The following is a 23075-nucleotide window of genomic DNA, read 5'->3' as shown; positions in this document are numbered from 1 at the left end:
TGGAGGTGCCTGCACAGTAAATTTCGTACCGATATCCCTCAAGACAGGCACATTCGAAGCTATTGATTCCATCTGTACAGACTCCAAGGTTGGCACAAGGAAAGGATGCGCATTCGTCCACTTCTTTCTCACAGTCCCTTCCACCGTAACCTAAGAAAAGAAATATAATATAACAAAAATGATCTTTTAAAACAGAAAGAGTGAGGGCATGGTGTAGATAAATTATTTTAACTTTTGGGGCACACGGTTCTTCGGCTTTCGTTCAGTCTACTATCTATTTTATTCTTGTAGCGAACTGTCTACAACAATTTTGTGACATTTCAGCATAGCATCAAAACCAACTTCCTTATATTTTGTACTATGTATTTATCAGCAGGAATAACTGTTATTCGCATATTGTGAATTAGGGTGTATATAGCGACTACAAAAAAGGAGGAAAAAACAACAGGCGTATCATTTAACTCACCGCTTAAGCACAGACAAGTGTAAATGGCATTTCCGTCCGCACAGGTACCTCCATTTTGACAGGGGTTGTTCGCACACTCATCAATATCTTCATCGCAGTAATCTCCTGTCTTACCATCCGGACAGATACATTGGTAACCGTTCACCTGTAATTCACGTCATTGGTTAATATTCTGTTATTTCCACTTCTGTATCATAATCCTCTTTTTTATTCAGTATTTGTAATATCATAATTATATCAATCTGACAACGATGTTTTCAATAGCATAGTTTATTAGAAATAAACTTACAGTATCATTTAAAGTGTGACCAGCGAGTAGAGGTATCTCGTATAAACAATAAAGTATTGTCCAACAGTCGAGTCAAATCCATTTAATACACATTTTTACATCATTTCCATACTATGGAAAATGATCCAGGCCCACAGACAAGATTATCCTTTTGATCTTTCACTTGCATGAATACCTCTGTTTATTCCATCTTCTTTTTTTTTAATGATTGTCATTGATATTATAATAATGCCATACAGGAGGAAACTAATTCTTTTAACAAAAAATAACGAAAAAAACGATATAGAACGTAGACAAGCTAGGATACAGTACATGCCTTTTGTGCGCTGCGAAATTGATGACAGCAATTAAAACTGAGATTAAAAAAAGAAACTTAGAAATAACAAAACATAAGTCACAATTGTTAGAACGGTTCCAGTAAGGGTTGAAATGTGGTCAGAACTACATACAGCATAGACTTGTTTAGAACAAAGAACCTGCAGGATGAAATAGATAAAACAAATTAAGTAAGAGTGTGAGTGAGAGAATGAATAAATAAATTAATTTATAAATTAATTAATAGATTAATGAATTAAATGAATGAATGAATAAATAAATAAATAAATAAATAAATAGGAATTCATGATTGGATTTTCTGTATAGATTGCTCGCAATTGAAACAAATGTTGGCATGCTCTGAAAGGACGGGTAATCCTCTTAAGGACTAGTGGTTGCTGCAGTGGGTTTGACGGCAGTAGGATTAAAGAAGAAGGAATGATTGTGGGAATACATCTGCCATACCAAGTCATCACACGTTGATCCAGCTGAGCAATTATGGTGGTCTTGACAGTCGTCCACATTGGTGTCACACGTCTCACCAGTGAAACCAGCAAGACAATGACAGATGAAACCGTCTTCAATGGGGTGACACTGGCCCCCATTTCTGCAGGGCGTCGAGTCACACGGATTGGCCGAGAGTTGACAATACGTGCCCCACGTCCCCTCCGCACACTCACAGGTGTATTCATGGACCCCATCAACGCATGTACCTCCATTCTCGCAATCGTTAGTTACGCAGTCATCGATGTTGTTCTGAAGTTTAAAAAGAAAACATTGTTATCAGTTCTTATCACTTGTTTAGGAGACACAACTCTATGTTCTTGATATCACGTAAAATTATTGTTTTCTCTAGAGTCTTGTGAATTTCGGTTCTTGGTATATCACAGCCCTGAGTTTGTAAGGATCGTGATTTATTAACTCTGCCTTAAACATTGTACGAAGAGTTCTACTTGTATGTCAAGTAGATGCACAGTCTTGTCTTCTTTCTTTTTCTTTTTTTTTTCTTTTTTGAGGGGGGAGCCTAGTGCAATTGCGGCACTACTTACACTTCTAAACTGTATCATTAGGAAAAGGAATATGAAAACTATGAATTATTGCATCTTCACTTGCTCATCCTGCTGAAACTGAAAACTCAGCCATCAGAATGAAATTTTGTTATGAAATGTAAAAACAATTTAATTATATTTGGGGTTGTGCAATCACATTTCGAAATACCTTTTATTTATCAGTCATGTAAACCTGATGTTTTGTGTATGATGTTTTGTAGTTTTAATGGAGTAGAGGCAAATCAGTCGTCACAGTATTTTTTGTGTAATTCTGTTTGTTTTGACAAATGCGGAATATGTTCTTATCTTGCATAATGCTCAACTTATTGATTTCTGTAATTATGATATTTTCCCACTTATTTCTATCACACGTGTAAATGCTTTATTCTGTAATTGTCTGAATGTTTGAATTTGTATGTACATATTTTATGTTATATTACACGCAATTTAGCCCTTGGGCTACGAGATGTGATATGAATAAATAAACCTTTCAATAAAAATTTACAAGCACACACTAAAGACTGATGGTTTTCTTTTGCCTGATGGGTACAGATTACTGTTATATGGTCATTAAAGTTATGAATCTTTTATCTTTGTGCTTGCGTGTGTAAGGGGGGGAGGTGTGACGAAGAAAATAATCACGCAATTCAAATAATGGAATGCACCTTTGTTTTACTTGAACAGGAAAGAAAACCTTAAGGCTTACACCTCCCCAGGAAGACGGAAATTCAGGGGTATTTTTGGACGTCAAAGGATAAACGCGGTATATGTCAAGCTTCATACATACCTCACAGTTGTTGCCATCAAACCCGAGTAGACACTGGCAGGAGTAGCCGCCATCAAGTCGATCGTGGCAGGTTCCACCGTTCTGACAGATTGACAGTGAACTTTGACATGTGCTGACTCTGACGTCACACAAAGGTCCTGTGAAACCATCCTTGCATACGCAGGTGAATGAGTTGATGCCGTCGATGCATTGTATGGCTTCGACGCATGGTTGTGCTCTGCATTCGTTGATTTCCGATTGACAGTATCGACCTGTGAATCCTGGTGCACATATACATCTGTGCAACAGAAAGTATTTTAAAAGACGTCCTCTTGAGTGGTAGAAGCGCAATTTAGCGTTCTGTTTTGCTTAATTTTCATCAAAATTTCCGCCGTTACCGTGGCTACATCAGCAGCCATTATTCTTCAATTCATAAGGTATGCAATTGCTGATTTATTCAGTTTTGAAGCATATTCTTCAGAGATGTCTGATATATGGCGCCAAAGTAAAATTCTGTTTTCTGGAATACAATGATAATAATGATACAATCATTGCATTACTATGACTGATCAACAATGGAAGAATACAATACCCCTAGACTGTTTTTTTTTTCTGTATTATTATAGACTTTAATGCATATCGTACAGGGAAAACAAAAATGAGACACACCGCATTAATTTTTGAATGATAATACATAAATTAGCTGTATGATTTCTGCTTTTGAATTTCTATACAAGATTTTCTGTATGCATGTGCAATACACGTGTACCACCAAGTGTAGTTATTTAAAACATAACGTTTATCATTCATAACTTCGAATAACTTCACCGCAAAGAAGACAGTGAAAGAAAATACATTTATAACAAACTTTCATTATTCATTTTAGTATATTATTTTCACGGGTTAAACAAATTTGTAATTTATACCTTGTAAGTGTCAATGATGTTATGATAACCAATTATTTGTAATACAACACACATTTTCCTGGGCTCTTTAAACGTTTCACTATAGAGAGATGATTCAAAAGATGCGATTTGCCTCCTTACCGCGGCCTCTTCCGATCGATATAACAAGTGGCGTTATTGAGACACTGGTTATCTATACAACGGATGTCAGTTTCACAGTGAGTTCCAGTGTAGCCAACCTCGCATTCACACGTGTAAGAGTCTATTCCGTCAGTGCAGGTCCCATGTTGACAAAGACTTAGAAAGGGGGAATTGAAATAAAAAATATAACATGACAATCATTTTACAATGATTCACAGCGGAAACAAAGTTCAGTACTTCCAGCACATCCGAAGAGTATTTAAAATGGCATACCTGCAGGTCTCTACATAGGTTTTGTGTCATTACTCTAGTCTAGCACTTTCCATTCTGCTCTATGCGAATGTAATAACATGACAATCACACTATGCGTGCACAAGGGTTTGTAAGACATCAACCGTGATTTGGAGAAGAGATTGTACTTCGGACATGTCACCTGCAGTCACGTTGCATGTGAGTTACATCTTTTCATGAAAACAGGCAAAATACTCCACTTTCTTCTACTGCAATTTGTCTGATCCTTTAAACACTTCAAAAATTGTTAATAAACCCTAAATGCAACATAATATTGGGCAGAACCGCAATTCTGTCATTTCCATGCTGAGGAATTTCCCTCGCTCAAATGATTCATTTGCATCATCGTTGCATTTGCAAACACGAACGCGTGAACAACGCGTTAGCGTAGCTGAAATGACATGGTAAGCATTCTGAAAGCTAATGACATTCTATACCCTATCTTGCCATATCTCGTCTTCTGTTATTCCTTTCTTAAAGAAGTTATAGGGAAACGAGAACAAGTGCATTATGCTGAGTTCCCAAAGCTAAATCCCACCATGATTCAACTCCCTTTCATTTCTTTTTTGTCTGAACATGGAAATTTCACCATCCCCATTCCACATCATGAAAATATGACCAGACTAACTTCGATAAAGATTATTATCAGTTATTCGAGGTACCATATTCCAATGTCTTCATGAAGATTTCTCAACGACCGTCACTAAACTTACCTTCCCTCGCAGTCATCAATATTGACCTCGCAATTTGTTCCCGTGAAGCCATCCACACACTGACACTCGTAGGATTCCACCAGCCTGATACAGGTTCCTCCATTAAGACAGGGTGCACTGGAACAGTTGTTTATTTCTTCATGGCATGTGCTTCCTGTTATCAAGATGAGTTCATGAAATTTTAGTTTTCAAGTTGACCACACATTAGGTTTGCTTGCAATCTATTGCTTTCTTGGCATTAAAAATAACTTTTACCGCTTGGCGAATGTTCAAGTGTAGAGCCTGACAAATTTACGACTATTCATTGGGGGGGGGGGGTTCTCCTGCAGTGTTCATTCTAATTATGGCAATAAACATAGACAATAATTGTATTGACAGTCAAGTATACAGGGTATGAAAACAAGATCTCTCCTTGAGTATGGTTTAATGATTGAAGAAAATAACACATGGCTCTCTGTAGATATAAGTAACTGAATTTATGGCAGAAAGCGTCCTCTTATGCATTAATTTGGTAGGAACGTTTACGTGAACGATGGCTCTTTGAATTTGACATAAAGATTATTTAAAAAAATGGACAAGGACTCATCAATCGTATGATAATGATGACCACAGTGATCATGGGGGCATCATTAGTAATGCACAATGAGATGTCTACAGTTGGCTGTGAATGAGTTCACAAACTTATACCTTGATATCCTGGAGGGCAGTGACAAACGAAGCTCGCATGATCTCCCGTACATGTGCTGCCATTGATACAAGGCTCCAGCTCGTCACATAGACTGATTTCATCAAGGCAGTACTGCCCTGTCCACCCGGCCTCACAAAGACACTGAAAGCCTTGAGGGTCATTGACACACTCGGAGTTCACTCCACAGGGCGCTTCTGCACACCAGTCCACATAATTACCACATACTGGTCCTGCAAAAGTCGGAAACAACAATGGAAAGAAAAACAAAAATAGATAGAAATGAAATGTTATGTATTTTTTCACAGCATTACCACCAAACATTATTAGAAATAGTTCAGAACACAATCCTAAAGCGATATTGAATACACATCTATAGACCAACGCCCCGAATCGATAACGTTTAGGCATTCAGTGCCGGTGGAAATATACTCATACTTTTCTGGAAAAGACAAAATCAAAGGACGCGACTTTCTTTTGGTCTGCCCTTTTCACCGGATTGTGCTGTGCAGACATGTGCGTACATGACAACTATTAATTTGAATATTTTTCCCTTTTTTGAGCAAAATGTGTGTGTTGATAATGAAACTAATTAAAGAGGGAAAGACCTCACACATCTTGAACCGTTTCTGAATTCTCTGAAGATGCAAAATAATAATATAATTGATTCAAAAAGTATTAAAGCAACAACAAAACTTCAATGAAAACACACACACACATACATATATGATATATATATATATATAATATGCATATATATATATATATCATATATATATGTATATATAATACACATATCTCGTTACACACACTACAAAATGCGACGGCCCAGGGGTTTAGCAGCTGAAGATACACGTCTCACACTCTCTCTCTCTCTCTACCAATGCGTGTATGTATGTATATATAATTATATACATTACAAAGTACACAGTGTCTGTCAAGTCGTGCGAGGCCTCACTCCTCACGGCAAATATTTTCCCTTTTAACTGCCTTCAGGACTGAATATAGGTAAAATATCACACTTGCCAGTAAAACCGTTGGGACACCCGCAGGTGAAATTCGTGTTTCCATCGATGCATGTCGCCCCATTAAGACAAGGTTCTGATTGGCAGAAGTCCACATCCACCTCACAGTGAAGACCTGTATAACCTGTCACGCACCTACAAGAATACTCGAAGCTTGACTCGGAGAGAGCATTGCATGTTCCTCCATTCTCGCAGATGACACCACTGCATGCCGTGATTTCCTCCTGGCAAAACTCTCCAGAAAACTTTGCAGCACAAGCGCAGAATGTCCCATTTCCTATCTCTGTGCAAGTGCCATTATTCAGGCAAGTGACGTTGGCGCAGAGGTCAACATCTTCTTCGCATCTGCTGCCCGAGAAGCCAAATGGACAGTTGCAGGTGTAGCTGTTGACGCCATCGATACATGACCCATGATTGAGACAGGGACTGGATTGGCATTCGTCTATATTCATGGAACAGTTCACGCCCCGATATCCTGGCGCACATTGGCATACGTAGCCCATCACTGCCTGCTGGGATTGGGAGCAGGTAGCGCCATTCTTGCAGGGATCCCCTGCACACATATCCACCTCAACGCTGCAGTTCTTTCCACTGAAACCAAATGGACAACTGCACTCGAAGTCTCCTAAGGCACTTGTGCAGGGCGCATTATTCTCACACGGTGTGGAGAGGCAGTAGTCTATTTCGTTTTCACAGTTCACACCTGGGAGGAGTTTAATATTCAAGTGAAAGAATTACAGTGAATGATATCGACTCTTGCAGTGTCTATTCGATTCATGAACTTTGCATTTATGAAAGAGAATAAACATGTGTATCTTGCTCGTGTTTGTATCATGTCTGTCGATAGAGAATAGACATCATATCGAAATTGGCAGTGGAACAATCTGACAAGGTTTCAAATCATCGCTCTTTTTTAGTTTACTTTGGGGCGCAAGTAAGTTTACACATATTCTGGTTAAAGAATATACATCCATCATTGGATTGTGCTCGGGGTTTTTTTTTTTTTCTTTCTTTTTTTACATGGCATAATTACGAAGGCAAAAAAAAAGTGATAAAAAGTATGAGGAGCGCTTCCCCTTAGAAATGTACTTCACATTATGTTTTAATTCTAATGGTAAAAAGGAACATTCACACCAAGGTCGGTACGCCGTGCTAATATTTTGTTATTTTTATTGTACATACATGGACAAGGAGGCAAGAAAAAATACTTTCGGCTGATGGAAATGAAATAAAAAGAGAATGCCATGATATCATGATGTTTTCAATTATGAACATAAGGAATAGTCATGTTAAAAACATGTAAACTTTAGGATTGTATACATACCTTCATAATCTGGAGCACAAGTGCACTGAAAGCTATCGACAAAGTCTGAACACGTTGCTCCATTGGCACAAGGGTCTGATGAACATTCGTCAATATTTATCTGGCAGTTCTTGCCGGAGTAACCCGCCTGGCACGTGCAGCTGTAATCGATGCCTTCATTTATGCAGAAACCACCATTTTGACAGGGTTCATAATCACAGGCACCTGGATTTAAGTTTGAAAAATGAATACTCTCGTTAATTCTTTATCACATTGAATTGAAACTACCCATATATGAATAGGTTGTAAGTTATCTAATGAAAATCAATGAGCATTATTGATTTGTTTTCTGTTTTAATGTTTCTTATGTGTATATGTCAACAAAAATACCATAGCCACCACAGGGCTGCCAATATTCACCTATCGTAATCAGGGAGCGTACAATGGCCAAAGGTCTTTTCTGGTCTCTCGCTTTCCTATCATATCCATAATATGATTTTATATTCCCGTTTTACTTTGTCGTTACTTGTTTTAATACTTCTTATGTTCGCATGTCTGTATCTGATTGTACTGGAATACATGTTAATTTGTTTTTCAATGGATATGGAATATGGAGACCTTATCTGTTTGTTTGTTTGTTTGGTTTTAGTAAAAGATTACTAAGGTCATTTTTACGGCATCGTATCACACACACACACACACACACACACACACACACACACACATCTTCGTAAAGACCAAGTAGATATCTCTACACCAAACAGTCAAGGACATCAATTTTAAGTTACTGACTGATGCACTGAGTGGGACTGGTTGTTCCGTTGTGACGTGTTGTGGTATTGTCGGGGCATGGGATGCATTGCGTCCGTTGAGCCAAGCTTTGGTAGCTCCCAACAGGGCAGGGAGAGCATGGGACAAATCCAGACTCAGAAAACTCCCCTGACTTGCATGGCTCTTTGTGACGTGCATAGAAAACAAAGAAAGAAGGAGAAATCGAGGGAAGAAGATTGGTACAAGGATAAAGAGAAAAAAGAAGTGTAGAATATGAGTCATAATGAGCAAACTTTTCTTTCTCTCGTTTTTAGAGGGTTTGTTGTCATGAGCATTTATCATGAGAATCCAACATTTGCGATAAGGTCACATTGTTAGCGGTCAAAATGAGCTAAAAGTATCTGTTCTGAAACAGTGACATCTTTTGAAGCTTTGAATTAAGGACGGTAAATCAGAGCGAACAAGAAAAAAAAAACACTTTCTTTGACGACTTCTTAAGTACAAAGGTATATCTCACATAACATTTAAGAAATGAAGAAAACACTCAAGAAGAGCCACTTTTAAAGACAGCGTGTATGCACGCATTAATGCCTCTTTAAACACATATGTTGGTCAAATTGCAATTTTAGAACTTGGCATATTTTGTGGGGAGAACAACATTTTGTTTTTACATAGAAAGCGTATGGAACAAAGTGACATGAAGAACTGGATATCATAAACTTAGGTGTATCAGATACAAAAGATAGATTGTTTGGGTTGTGTTTGTCATGACAGCCTACAAAGTGCCCTTGATTGCATGACTTTCAATGCATAAAGCAGAAGCCGTAATTCCAGTAAACAGAAAAGACAGTGACAGTAAGTTTAGTGTCATGATAATGATTGTTGTTCTAAATATATACCCATCTACTGCAAAGCCATGCAAAATGATTGTCATTAAATAATTAAAGTGATTTAAGCCTTAAAATCAAGTAGACGAGTATAATTATTGTTACTATCTGCAAACTCACCGATGCATTGGTTTGAAGAATTAGATCCCTTTTGTCTTGTTGTCATTCCCTCAGGACACTGGTTACATTCAGTGCTAAAGGAGGAGTTCTGGTAGGTTCCAATACCACATCTATAGCATGGCTCCAGGCCCGTCTCGGAGGCGAATCCCGGCTTGCAGATATCTGTTATTTTAAAAAAAAAGAGCTACGTCTTATGCACACTGCATACCACTATATCAAACTTTTGTTTAACGTTGGAATCAACCACAGATTTAAGTGAAGTAAGCGTATTACCAATTAGATAGCATCAACTTAATTCACAATACATCAGGAAGAAAATAATGGGTCACAAGTGTCATCAGTATTATAGCTATTTACGATTATACACTATTTGTTATAACATGTAGATACACACACATATATATGCATATATATATATATATATGCATATATGAGTGTGTATCTACATGTTAAAACATGAACGTTTTTTCAAAATGGTCTTCTCGTTCAATTTCAGATTTAAGCATTCAATTTCCTCATACACATGAACGTAAGAATGATAAGTAAGAGTTATTTCGTTCATTTGATCACTGAAATTGGCTTTTACTTCATCATCTTAATTTCATCATGATGAATAGCATTTGTTTATTATGAATATCCATTTTTTTTCTTTTGCTTATCATTTTATGTGAATTTCAATATAAATTCCTTTCTTCATCAAGATCATCACATTTTTTGATATCTTTAATTAACATCTTTATTTTCATCATGATGATCATATTGTATTACAAATTTATTTTCAATACAGGCGTCATGCAAGATAATTATTTTAGATAAACCTGTCCATTTACCAATAAGTTCACCTGTAAACCCCGTATGTTATTCTATAATTTCACTGAACTTCACTGAAACTGAATTTCATGCCCGGGTGTCACAAATGATTTTAAATCACTTTAAAGAATGTTTTTTCTTCAATAGCGAATAGCCTTCAAACAGTAAGAGAGCCGACCCCTGAACTCTTACCAATGCACTGTGTGATGTTTTTGGCGCCAAGTTCCAGAGTAGACTGACCACCTGGACACTGGTCACATGTGAACTGGGCAGTTTTGCTCTGGTATGTGCCTATTTCACACTGCAAGCAATTCTTGGTTGTGTTGTCAAAGTAGAACCCTGTCCCACACGGAGCTGTTACAAATAGAGAAGGAACCATGAGTTCAACTTTTATTTTGCAGATAAATAAATGTTCAATATTAGTTGCTGTAATAAATGCACATCTACATAAAGGCACTATTACTTTAAAACTGTTTTATAACAGATTCAAGCTTTCTCTTAATCCCTCCCACAGTAATTATGAAATACGAAAATGATCAGTCTCGTTGTTAATATGGAGACGCATTTGGTCCACGAAGGTAAGTAGTTACTAAATTTTTCTACGAATTTATTCTGGCATACCATTTGTAAGATCACAACCATACAGTGGCTTAAAAAAGCTTCCTATCATCTTCAAACAGTACTACGAATGTTTTCTGACATACCGTCTGTTAGATCATGATCTTGAAGTAACTTTAAAAAAGCTCTCCTCATCCCAAGCATTAATATGTTACTGCATTGCAAAGCCGTCTCCTATATTGACAGCAACTGAATAATTACTTTGTGAAAACTAACAGACGGGGCCTTCTACCACATGATATGGTATGGGATGGCTTGCGCATTTTTACTCTATGAAGATGTCAGTAATTACAATTCAAAAGGTAAAGGCTGGTCTCAATTTCTTCTTACATCACCTTCCCGAGAGATTCATTATTACTTTTTTTTTTCATGTAAGGGAGAAGGGTAATATGCAAGCAAATGAGTGAAGTTACCAGTAGTGATTTTCACTCCTGGAAAGAAGTTTGAATATAATTCTTACTGCAGTGGTAGTCCTCGTTATCAGCCGTCAATGGTGGATTGCAGAGAAGCTCTGCGTATTCGAAATCATACGAGTCCTCATCCACTGTCAGTGTGATACCGATTTCCGAACTGGCGTTTGACAAATCCAGCCAATTCTCCTCAAGGGCTTGATATGCGTGATCTATTAAATCCCCTTCTGCATTATACGTAGCATCGAAGTCACTCACACTGCTGCTCTGATTAATTGCCATCGACATTTCAAAATTGATGGTAAACCTGGACAATAAAAACAAAGGTGATATATATATAAAGTAAGACTGTTGACAGGTCGTTAGGAAGGAATAGGCCTATCGCAAGTTTACACATCCACATACGAACAGATTACTGTTTCCATGAGAACGGCAATGAAGTGAATATATGAGTGAGATGATATGATGAAGAAAGGAGAAAACGATGTGTAGCTTTGAAACCATTATTCCTCTTATATACTGTTCTTTCTTTTCGGAAAAATCGGTCTGCGCCGGGAATTGAATGAATTGGTCTTTGGCAGGGAACGCAAACGCCTTAAACCGCGCGGCCACAGAGACGTCAGAGCAATTCATGCAGACCCAAGTTCGATTATAAAAATTGGAAACGCATATTGTATAATGAATCAAATGAATTTAAAGTGAATTACAAATGAAGTGAATTCGGACTTTCTTTATGTGTTAAAGACAGAAACAAGATATCATCTTCATCTAATGTGACTCAATGATTAAATTAATGATTAAGTTCAATTATTCTTATGTTTGTTTGCTATTTTTTTTTACCTACTTCAAAGTATTCACGGTTTATATTCATTCATTCATATGATATATTGTATTAAAGCTTTTGATCTGCATTGCTTCGAAATTGTTATCAATAATGATTAATTTATTAATGTATACTGGTTATTATTATTACTTTTCTATTGGATCGAAATAAAAGATCAGTTGAAAGGGAGTTGAAAACACAAACACTTTTATGGTTGCAAAATATGATAATTAATTAGATAAGTTAGATTTGTGCATCGGTGTATCTTGATACATTTACAGTATAACTTACACTACACTGGGGTTGATGTGTACCTCAAATCTTTCATGTAAAGGGGTATGGAATCCGTCGAGATATACCAACAAAATGATGCTGTGATATGACAGATTGTAATCAATGATCTCCGTGTGTACACACCGATGTTTTATTTTCTGAAAACAACATTTTAAAGATAACTGATATTTATTATTATTGTCTTGGCCAATTTATGTATAAACTTTCTAATAATTTGTTGCCGTCTGTCTTCACAAGCATGTTTGCGAGAAACCGCTCGTTCCATAAATATCCAACTCGTCACTCAGATGAATTCCATCTGCCTTTAACTAGAACAATGTTTACACAATCTATATTTACATTTGCTGGACCTAAATATTGGAACAACCTTTCTAACAGTTTGAGGACATCTCCAAGTTTAAGTTCTTTTAAGAGTAATCTGAAGAAAAATATTTTGAACAGTTATAAGAATTGTTGATTCTTTATTGGTTGCAAAGAAGTGTAAAATCCAACCTTATATTCTATTGGAATTACAGCTAAGCGGCTCCATCCATCCACTACCTCTCGTGTCCTTCTATTTTTTTTTTTGTCTCTTATCTTCACACCACGCATTAAGCTGCTTTCTCCCCCCCCCCTCTCTCTCATACACACACACACACACACACACTCACACACACACACACACACACACACACATACTATTTTGTTTCTCTCCTCTCTTTTCCGGCATGACAGCGACTTAGTGTAGTGTAGGGATTTGTTCAGGGTTTTTGTTTCGGATAAGTTAGGTTATAGGTCTTTTTGTCTTAGTTTCTTTGTTTCATCCATTTTCAATGCTTATCAGTCTATCGATCATATAATTTCTTGTATTACGTGTGGGGGGAATGCAGCCTACAAGCTCAGCTTTTTAGCATTCCTCCCCATTTCCAACATTTTCCTATACCTACAAGTTTTCTGTAAATTTATCCTTTACTTTGTATGATGAAATTTATGCACTGTATTAAATTTTTGTAATATATTTATATGTTTTTGTTGGAAATGAAAAATAAATGAATGAATGAAAAAAAATGAAATGTAATAATTAGATCGCAGCGGTTGATCAATATTTATATAGGTCAGCAGTTGCGATCTTACAAATTATATTACAGTGTATGTAAAGAGAGAGCGAAGTGACTAAAAAAATCTTCCATAGCACATCTTCACTCTTCTGTTCAAATTATCTCTTGATTAAATAAACATAATATTATCTTTTAAATTTGCAAATGGAACAACAACAACTAACACATAGTCGGAGCTATCAACATCTGTCGTCCTCTTCCGTCGTTTCGCCGTCGACGAGAGAGAGCGACGTTGTCGTCCGGAGGTCTCTTCAGCGCTCATCCGCTTGCGCCTGGCCCCACCATCGTACGGGCCACAGGTAACTTCGACATTTTCGACTGTGCACTCCACGTTAGGTGTGCAGGTGTCTGAGTAGTAGAATGATTCCTCAAGAAGCTGTAAGAACGCCTCGGCAATCTGTGCGTTGGTTTCATTTGATCCGCAGGAGCCGCTGAAATACTGAAGTGTACTTGGCAGATTTGCTCGGGTTCCTCGTCTTGTTTCTACGGATTGATGTGACGGATTGACGGGGAAGATGTAGAATGAACAATTACTTTCCCACTTATTAACTCTTGATGTTTTAACTAATGTCATTGCATTACGCCTGCTATCGCTTTACCGTGTTAGTTTTATATAGATAATATCTCTTTTCATGGTTCGGTTCAAAAGGTACAGATAAGTAGATATGAATAGGACCAATGAAATGCATCGAAACCACAGATCGTATCCCAAAGTTCCATGTGCTAAAACGAGGAAGAAAGCTTCAGGTGGCGTGGTGGATTCAATGATTGCTGCCAACTATATAAAGCTGATGTGGACTTAGAAAAAAAAAAGCCATCAGCGCGCAGAGCAAGTTGACGTTGGCGTATACAGTTGTTTTCTTTCTTTCTTTTAAGTCGATGGAATACGAGCCCAGAATCTGTCTCTCGTAGTTTGTTTAACAGCACGGTTGTCACATGCTCAACATTTTGGCATAATTATGCTCATTCAAGTATTATTTGGCGGCCCAGCACAACTCTGAGAAACTCAGTGAATACAATCTACTGTTTGTCAAAAGCAACTGGCAACCTAGCCAACGTGTACCCTGGCAAGAGTTTCGTAAAACCGACGGGTACGACTTTAGTTAAGTAGTGAAACAGACCATTTTGGTACATTCAAAGTGTTATAAACCATGCATTCCAGGCTGATATCTTATCAAGAATGAAAAGATAATTTGTCATGAATTTCACTCACCTGTGCAGTCAGGCACAACATCATGAGGCTGCCATGAGCCTGAAGTTCCACACACGTACTGCTCTGGGATATCCAGCGCACTTCTGGGGACATCGTAGCTCTCTTGGCACAGAATTGAACAGAAAGTACCGTGTGTCCATCCGTCACAAGCCAGTGCTCCATTGATTGGTGGATCAAGGGACAAGCAGGGGATGGCTGATTGAAAAAAAAAATAGGATCAAACCAGACACATAACAGTTTATTCTTGATGGATTATTTGAAGAGTTCATTCAATCGTTGGGATCATGACAAAAATCATGCACATAATACAGCTCTCTTTTACATTCAGGGTATCTATTAAAGCAGGGGCCGCAAAAATGGGAAAGGGGAAGCGGAACCTACCCCCCCCCCCCCCACACACACACACAGATACACACACACGCACACATACACACTTTCATTTTGAAAATCACAACAAACCCATGATCTTCCCACACCAAAAAAAAAAAAAAAACATAATAAATGAATAAACGTTCCGCGGCCAATGATAAGTAACATCGCATGAAAAGTTCGTCCACATGAAGTAGGAAGACCGTTTCACGAGAGCCTTTCTAAAATAATGTTGCATCAACTTGTGAGTAAAAGGGTGTTCTTTAAGGTCATGATCAGGCTATGATCAGCCATATACTTCCAGCACATGAATGACACAGCTAGCACCTAAAAACAAACAAAGAAACAAACAAATAAACAAACCTACAAGCAACATTAGACCCGGAATTCCATGGTATAATGAGGAATTCAAAAAACATCAGCAAAGTACTATACTTCACATACGTTGGACACTAATAGTAAAGGAGCACGTGGTTGTCCTCTGGTTGTCCGTGTTGGTGGCCGTGTAAATAACGAGGTGATCGCCGTACATGAAGTCCGCCATGTGGTCATCATACGTGCTGCTGATTTCAAGCTCGTCTCCCGTCACCTCTTCGAAAATTGGCGGGTCCCAAGACACAGTAGTCGTCTGCTGACTGCTGTTTAGACTCTGATCCGGTGGACAGTACACCAGGACAGGTGCGAGATCGTCTGGTAGGAAAATAATTGGTATTCTGGTTTCTTGAAGGAAGTTGAGTTTTAATTGCCTCACGGAATCAAATTAGATAAGTTCACTTTAAAATGCATTTCTATTTGTGGGATGATGATATAAACAGAGGTCAACGTAATAATATATTAGAACGTTGACCATGTCAAGGATAATTACTAAATGAGGTATGACGACTAAAGATTACAAAAATGATAACGAACAATTACAGCGAAAAGTGTGCATTTCTGAATGGTAAGTGTTCAAAACCCACCTTGCACATAAACGTAAAACTGACACGAGACGCTGTTATTGGCATCGTCCGTAAAGGTGTAGGTGCAAAGAGTATCCTGGGTAAAGTTATACGGGGATGTCAAGTCAGGAGGAGACGTTAGAACATCAAGACTGGTATCAGCTGAATCGGTGGCACTAGGAACGTCAAAGGAAACCTCCACTCCCCAGGATTCTGTCTGGATGGCCGTGATGGGGGCCGGGCACGAGGTCAAAGTTGGAGCCGTGAGGTCTTGGAATAATGACCAAACACAAAGAAACGTGGAGAAAATGAAACAAGCATATCTGTTTTCTTGTTTGATAAAAAAAGAAATACTGTAGGAAATCTATTTATTAACTTTTTAAAGCCTAAGTAGTTATTATTTAGCTGTTGTTATACATGTCTGAAATCATTAATTGTGTATTGAGATTTGATTGAAAGTTATGTGCTTTAGCGATCAGAATCTTTCCTATCATCATTATCGGCACTGTCATTGATATCATTATTATCATTATTATGAATATTCTCAATATCATTATACTGCTTGGATACGTTTAACTAAAAAGAATGTACATGTATACGAGAGTCTTACGTATTGATATTGCACAGCTAAAAAGGTTGCCTATTTCCAATTTAAAATCAGCAATGTCTGAAATAGTTTTAATTCATTATGTGTGTGTATGTGTGAGTATACGTGTAAGTGTGGGTGTGCCTGTGTGTGTTGACATAATCCCTTTGTACATCTGAATATAATCCATTATGTATTTACGAAAGCCCTCTGAGAAGGGTTTGGTGTATGACACCTAGATGCGCTAAGAAGACCATTATTAACCTCGGCATGCAATGTTGGATGAACTGTTGAGGTAGCGGCTCCATTGTCCATCACTTCCACAAACAGTTGGTCCTCCATCGCCTTCTAAAGTTCTCCCATTAGGACAGTAAGGGGTACATGAGGTTCCCACCTGAACCTGGGATGACCCCGCACACGTTGCTGGACTCACGGAGACGTACATCGGTAGCTCCAGTGGATCGCAACGGTACGCTGCTCGTTACAAATTGAACAGAATAAAAATCAAGCCGGGGATATAAAGATGGCAAAGAACAAAAAACAATTCATTCCGATCTGACTCTCCCTATATACCTACTTTATTTCATATACATCTGCTAACTTAAGACAAATCCTTCTATTGGATATTTTCATTGCAATTGAGTCTATGACACAAAGCTGCCAGCCGGATTTGCTCGGTAATCACAGGAGCAATGTCTAAATTATGACACAGATAATTCGTACAATTTTTATTGGGGAAGGAGAAATTTGTGATATGGAACACCTGGAACTCGTCAAGAGAATTTTGGTGCACTAAAACAAAAGGAATTTTATAATCATTGTTATTTCATATTACGCATACGAATTTACCTCACCAACGTTAAGTGTAGGAGGATTCCATTTACTTTTGTAGACAGAAATTTTGCGAGACTATATGATGTAACATTTGTTCTATTGTATATGTATCAGTATCATTATTGTTATTATCAACTCACATGCACTGCACACCCCCACACATGCACACACTCACATTTACATTCACGCACAGACATTGCAACGTACTACACAAAATACATGGCCCCAGAACAACCATTCTCAACTTTGCACTCAAATCCTCATAATGACTCATAACAACGATCATCCTGACCAGGGTATCATAAGTAATCACAGTAAATACTACACTATTTCGGATTTCAATAATATGTTCAAATCTTCACTTGATTCCACAGCAAGTCATGTTAATAATTCCCGTAGTAATTCCACAAATAGGAATGATGACACTAATTATAACCCCATTAAAGATTTTAGCTTATTCCACTGGAATGCTAGAAGCTTAAACAGAAATTTTGATTCATTTGAACTACTTCTTCTTTCTTTACAAAATTTTCCCTTTTCCGCAATCGGTATAACTGAAACTTGGCTAGGGCACACGTCTCCAAATTTGTTTAGCCTTGATAGATATAAAATATTTCGCTCTGATCGTAAGAGAGGTAGAGGGGGAGGGGTAGCCCTATATATATATAACGAATTGCGAGTAAAACTAAGAACTGATATTGATATTGAAGGTTGTGAAAGCCTGTTTGTGGAAATCATCAATGATAAAATGAAAAATAAGATAATTGGTGTTATATACAGACCACCAAATCATAAAACCGAAACGTTTTTAGAAAATTTTGATGAATGCCTCAACACGATTACACAAGAAAATAAGGAAATTTATATTATGGGCGACTATAATATTGACATGACGAAAATAGATACTTTAGCGGTAAAATTAAAAACTATTCTTTTTTCATATGCTTTCCATTCCCATATTGATAACCCAACAAGAATATCCCAAACATCTAGAACCTTTATTCAAATTTATGAAGTTCTTCCGTCGTGATGTTTTCATTGCAACTGGTAGGGCAATTTGTCAATCAGTTGCAATCTAGAACCTTGTTGGATAATATTTTTTCTAATAACTTTTCTGTAAATAAATTCATTAATGGTATTTTATATTATGATATATCTGATCATTTACCGATATTCGTTATTCTGAAAACGTCAAAAGTATTTTAAAACCCAGGCCGATAATGTACAGAAAAGAATCAGACGAGAATATTGAATTACTTAATCTTGATTTAGTGAAGGAAGAATGGCAAGAAGTGTATCTTCAAAATAACGCCGATAAAGCTTATGATATTTTTCTAGATAAACTTTTATATTATTATCGAAAAAACATTCCTTTAGTTAAGAAAAAAACACGTAGAAAGAACAAACATCCCTGGATTACAAAGGGAATCATCAATTCAATAAAAACCCGTAATAAATTGTATAAACTGGCGATTACTACCCACAATACAAAACATTTTACAGATTACAAAAAGTATAGAAATATACTCAGTAATTTGATTCGTATTTCTCGTAAAATGTATTATTCTGATAAGTTTGATAATCAAAAGGATAATGTAAATGGTTTATGGGAAACTATATGTGAAATAACAGGTAAAAATAATAAGGAAACATCGTCTGTTTTTTTATAATGACAACAAAGAACTCACAAACCCTGATGAAATATCTGATGCTTTTAACTCATACTTCGTAAATATTGGCCCCCAATTAGCTTCAAAAATAAAAAACAAACATGTTCATTCAAATTTTACTGAATTTCTTCCACCAAACTGCGACAAATCCCTTTTCTTTACCCCAACAGATGAGGAAGAAATACTGGAGATTGTTAACAGATTAAAGCCAAGTAGATCTAGTGGCCATGATGAAATAAGTGTTTATATACTGAAGAAAATCATCAAACAAATAACCACACCTTTATCTTACATTTTCAATCTTTCACTGTCTTCTGGAATATGCCCAAACTCATTAAAAATTGCGAAAGTAGTTCCAATTTTCAAAAGAAAAGACGATCCTTCTCTTTTAACAAATTATAGACCAATATCGTTATTACCTAGTATTTCTAAAATTCTGGAAAAAATTATTCATAAACGCCTGTACATTTTTCTTCATGTAAATGACCTACTTATACCTAATCAGTTTGGATTTAGAAAGGGCCATTCCACCGATTTAGCTATAATTCAATTGTTAGATAAGATTACTGAATCTTTTGCAAATAAAAAACATTTTATAGGAATTTTCATGGATTTATCAAAGGCTTTTGATACCATAGATCATGATATATTAATTTACAAATTAAAAAGATATGGTATTCGTGGTTTAGCACTTTCTTGGATTATTGATTATTTATCCAACAGAAAGCAATATGTACTATTTAAGTCATCTAAATCTCCGAATTCTAATATAGTATGTGGTGTTCCCCAGGGATCAATTCTTGGCCCCCTACTGTTCCTTGTATATATTAATGATATAATAAATACATCAAAAACTCTTAAATTTATACTTTTTGCAGATGATACTAATATTTTTTACTCCCATGAGAACCTCGAAACACTGTTTAATACTCTGAACACGGAAATAGATAAAGTCTCCCAATGGTTTATATGTAATAAATTATCCCTTAATGTCTCTAAAACAAATTTTATACGTTTCAAACCTACTGCTTTACAGAACATTAACAGCAGTTATAATATCAATATTGATGGATTATCCTTAACTGAAGTAAGATCCACTAAATTTTTAGGAATCACAATTGACTCGAGTTTAACTTGGAACGATCACATTCATAATATCCACACGTCTGTCTCAAGAACTGTAGGAATTTTATATCGACTGAAAAACTTCATTTCTCAAAATTCCCTGACTATTCTATACAATGCATTGATCTTACCACATATCACATACTGCAATATCGTTTGGGGAAACTGTGGCTCAACTAAAATTAATCCAATTTTTACTCTCCAAAAACGTGCTGTACGTTTGATTACCAATTCCCGTTACTTATCCCCATCCAATCCCCTATTTCGTCAACTAAAAACATTGAAAATTGAGGATCTTCACACCTTTCAAACTGCTGTTTTTATGTATAAATATACATTTAATTGTCTTCCAAAAATTTTTGATGGCTTCTTCACTCCAAATTCCACCGTTCATTCATATCCAACACGTCAGTCGTCCGATTACCATCTCGAAAACCCCAGAATCATTTTAGCTCAAAAATCATTAAAGCACAATGGACCAGATATTTGGAATTCTTTACCCCCTAATTTAAAACAACGTACGTCGTTGAACATTTTCAAACGAGAACTAAAAAACACCCTCATAATCCAGTATACTTCTGACACATAAATATTCATACCACCTGGTCAACAAACACCCTAAACAATGAGTTCACGGCCATAACTGAAGTAACATTCACCTCATCACACTGATACACAAAATAACACTCAACGTACAAACCAAGATTCATCCGAACACAATGCACACCGCACTGCACCGCACGTCCTTCGCACAATTACTTCCCACTCAGTGAGTGGCAAGATTTTCTTTATGTATCTCTTCGTTGTGCCCTTTGCACAATTACCCCCCACTCAGTGAGTGGCAAGATTTTCTTTATGTATCTCTTTACCTGGGGCCATCTTCCTCGTCAAGCTTAGCTTATGATGATGGTCCCCTGCATTTCATTTTTATCATTTCCTATTGCTTCCTTTCATATATGATATTCGTTCTTGAAAAAAAGAAAAAAAAAAGAAAATGTATGTAAGATCCAAATGTTACGAATATTAGCTGTGTAAATGACTATGTAAGAATTTTGTTGATTTCTTGATTTGTATTGATTTTGAAATGCAGAAATAAAAACTGAACTGAACTGAACTGAACTGAATCTACAGGTATGGCAGGTAGATGGTGCCTTTCCATTTTCCCCGAGTACATGAACGCATTATGGATATTTGTGTAATCTTCACAAAATATAGTATAGTTTATGGATTAGGAATAGGGTATGCTACTGTCGTGTGTAATAGTTTAATCTATTGGACAGAGTGCTTACGAAAGAAGATGTACTTCATGGCAGAATGCTGACGTGGTCATTGCATAATAATAGGACCCTCGCAACACTTCAAGTGTTAAGAAAATTGCTACCGACACACTATCTAATTATCGTTATATGATACCAATAAAGGAATGTGTACAATTCAACCATCAAGAACACTTTTGACGCATATATTGCTTTCTTTTCATACTTTTAAAGGGATCTTCTTAATTGATCATTTATCAGATTTTTATTTAGATAAAATCACTCGTGCAAACCTTCACACATAGGAGCTTCAGTCATCGCCCAGTACATCTTGGCTCCATCAAACTCACAGGTGACATTACTGGATCCTGTCAGGTGATAGCCAGAAGCACAGGTCACATGACATGTAGACCCCCAGTGAGTGTCACATGATCCTTCGAAGGAGCTTCGTGCAGGTAGCAAGTATGAGGAACATCTTCGTACTAATTAAAAAAAATGGAAGGAAAGAAAATATACATTCTCAACGTGTACACAACAAACACAAACGTCCACAGGCATGCGTTCTTTCTTTGCTAATATTCCACTGCCGACTATTAACCCTAAAAAGGCCGGGGGGGGGGGTTGAATCAACCCCCCCCCCCCCTTGACATTTTGCGCGACTACTCCGCCGCGCGAAATTTTTTGACTGCGCCGTTCGCTGACTTTTTACTTTCAAGTCTCGCGCATCTTTTGACACTATTTTTGCGAAAATCGCGCATACCGTTATGACGCTGCATGATGATTTATACATGCCTGTCAGACCAAAAATGGCTCAAAAACGTGATTTTGTGTATAAAGTCTATGCAAATGGAGTTTTCTCTTCTTATTCATAAAGATACGATTATTTTCACTTTCATATGCTGAAACTAATTGATTTTAGCATAATTATGCTTGAAATAGGTCCTGTCATAAATTTTGCGGAAAAAATGATAAAACAAAAGGTCGAAAAAACAAAGAAATACATAAGAAATTCATAAAACAATAAAATACTTAAGAAATTGATTTTGATACCAAATATTTTTTCATGTACATTGTTAGGAATGCTACAAAGAATGTTTTCACCAAAAATTAGGATTCTAGGAGCTTTAATTTCTGATTTAGAGCAAAATGTATGATTTTATGCATATATTAGCATAATTAATCATTATGACGAAAATTTCCATTTCTTTTTGTATAGCTTGCTAGAATACGCCACAGGTAATGCACGTGCCAAATTTTATGGCGATTGCGCGATCGACGGCCGAGATCTCAGGGGGGGGGGGGGTTG

The 23075-nt window shown here is 36.9% G+C and overlaps 1 protein-coding gene across 1 annotated transcript in view; it reads right to left on the bottom strand.

Annotated features, from left to right (window-relative positions):
- LOC139730280 (uncharacterized) overlaps positions 1 to 22246 on the bottom strand; it is a 42116-nt gene extending 19870 nt beyond the window's left edge. The window contains exons 1-18 of the mRNA XM_071641159.1: positions 22063 to 22246; positions 17149 to 17358; positions 16320 to 16568; positions 15805 to 16050; positions 14992 to 15186; positions 13943 to 14261; positions 11615 to 11871; positions 10729 to 10890; positions 9727 to 9888; positions 7970 to 8173; positions 6647 to 7348; positions 5623 to 5853; positions 4936 to 5089; positions 3932 to 4087; positions 2907 to 3183; positions 1536 to 1826; positions 467 to 611; positions 30 to 150 (exon numbers count right to left, since the gene is read on the bottom strand). Coding sequence (XP_071497260.1) covers positions 30 to 150; positions 467 to 611; positions 1536 to 1826; positions 2907 to 3183; positions 3932 to 4087; positions 4936 to 5089; positions 5623 to 5853; positions 6647 to 7348; positions 7970 to 8173; positions 9727 to 9888; positions 10729 to 10890; positions 11615 to 11871; positions 13943 to 14261; positions 14992 to 15186; positions 15805 to 16050; positions 16320 to 16568; positions 17149 to 17358; positions 22063 to 22099 — 4118 coding nt within the window. The 5' untranslated portion in view covers positions 22100 to 22246. The remainder of the gene's footprint in view (positions 1 to 29; positions 151 to 466; positions 612 to 1535; positions 1827 to 2906; positions 3184 to 3931; positions 4088 to 4935; positions 5090 to 5622; positions 5854 to 6646; positions 7349 to 7969; positions 8174 to 9726; positions 9889 to 10728; positions 10891 to 11614; positions 11872 to 13942; positions 14262 to 14991; positions 15187 to 15804; positions 16051 to 16319; positions 16569 to 17148; positions 17359 to 22062) is intronic.
- Positions 22247 to 23075: the final 829 nt, after the last annotated feature.

The sequence above is a fragment of the Diadema antillarum genome, unplaced genomic scaffold (genome assembly GCF_040938485.1).
Source record: "Diadema antillarum isolate AM-2024a unplaced genomic scaffold, OU_Dant_1.0 seq00000300_RagTag, whole genome shotgun sequence".
In the NCBI taxonomy this organism is placed as follows: domain Eukaryota; kingdom Metazoa; phylum Echinodermata; class Echinoidea; order Diadematoida; family Diadematidae; genus Diadema; species Diadema antillarum.
This window is presented reverse-complemented; position numbering and strand designations above follow the sequence as displayed.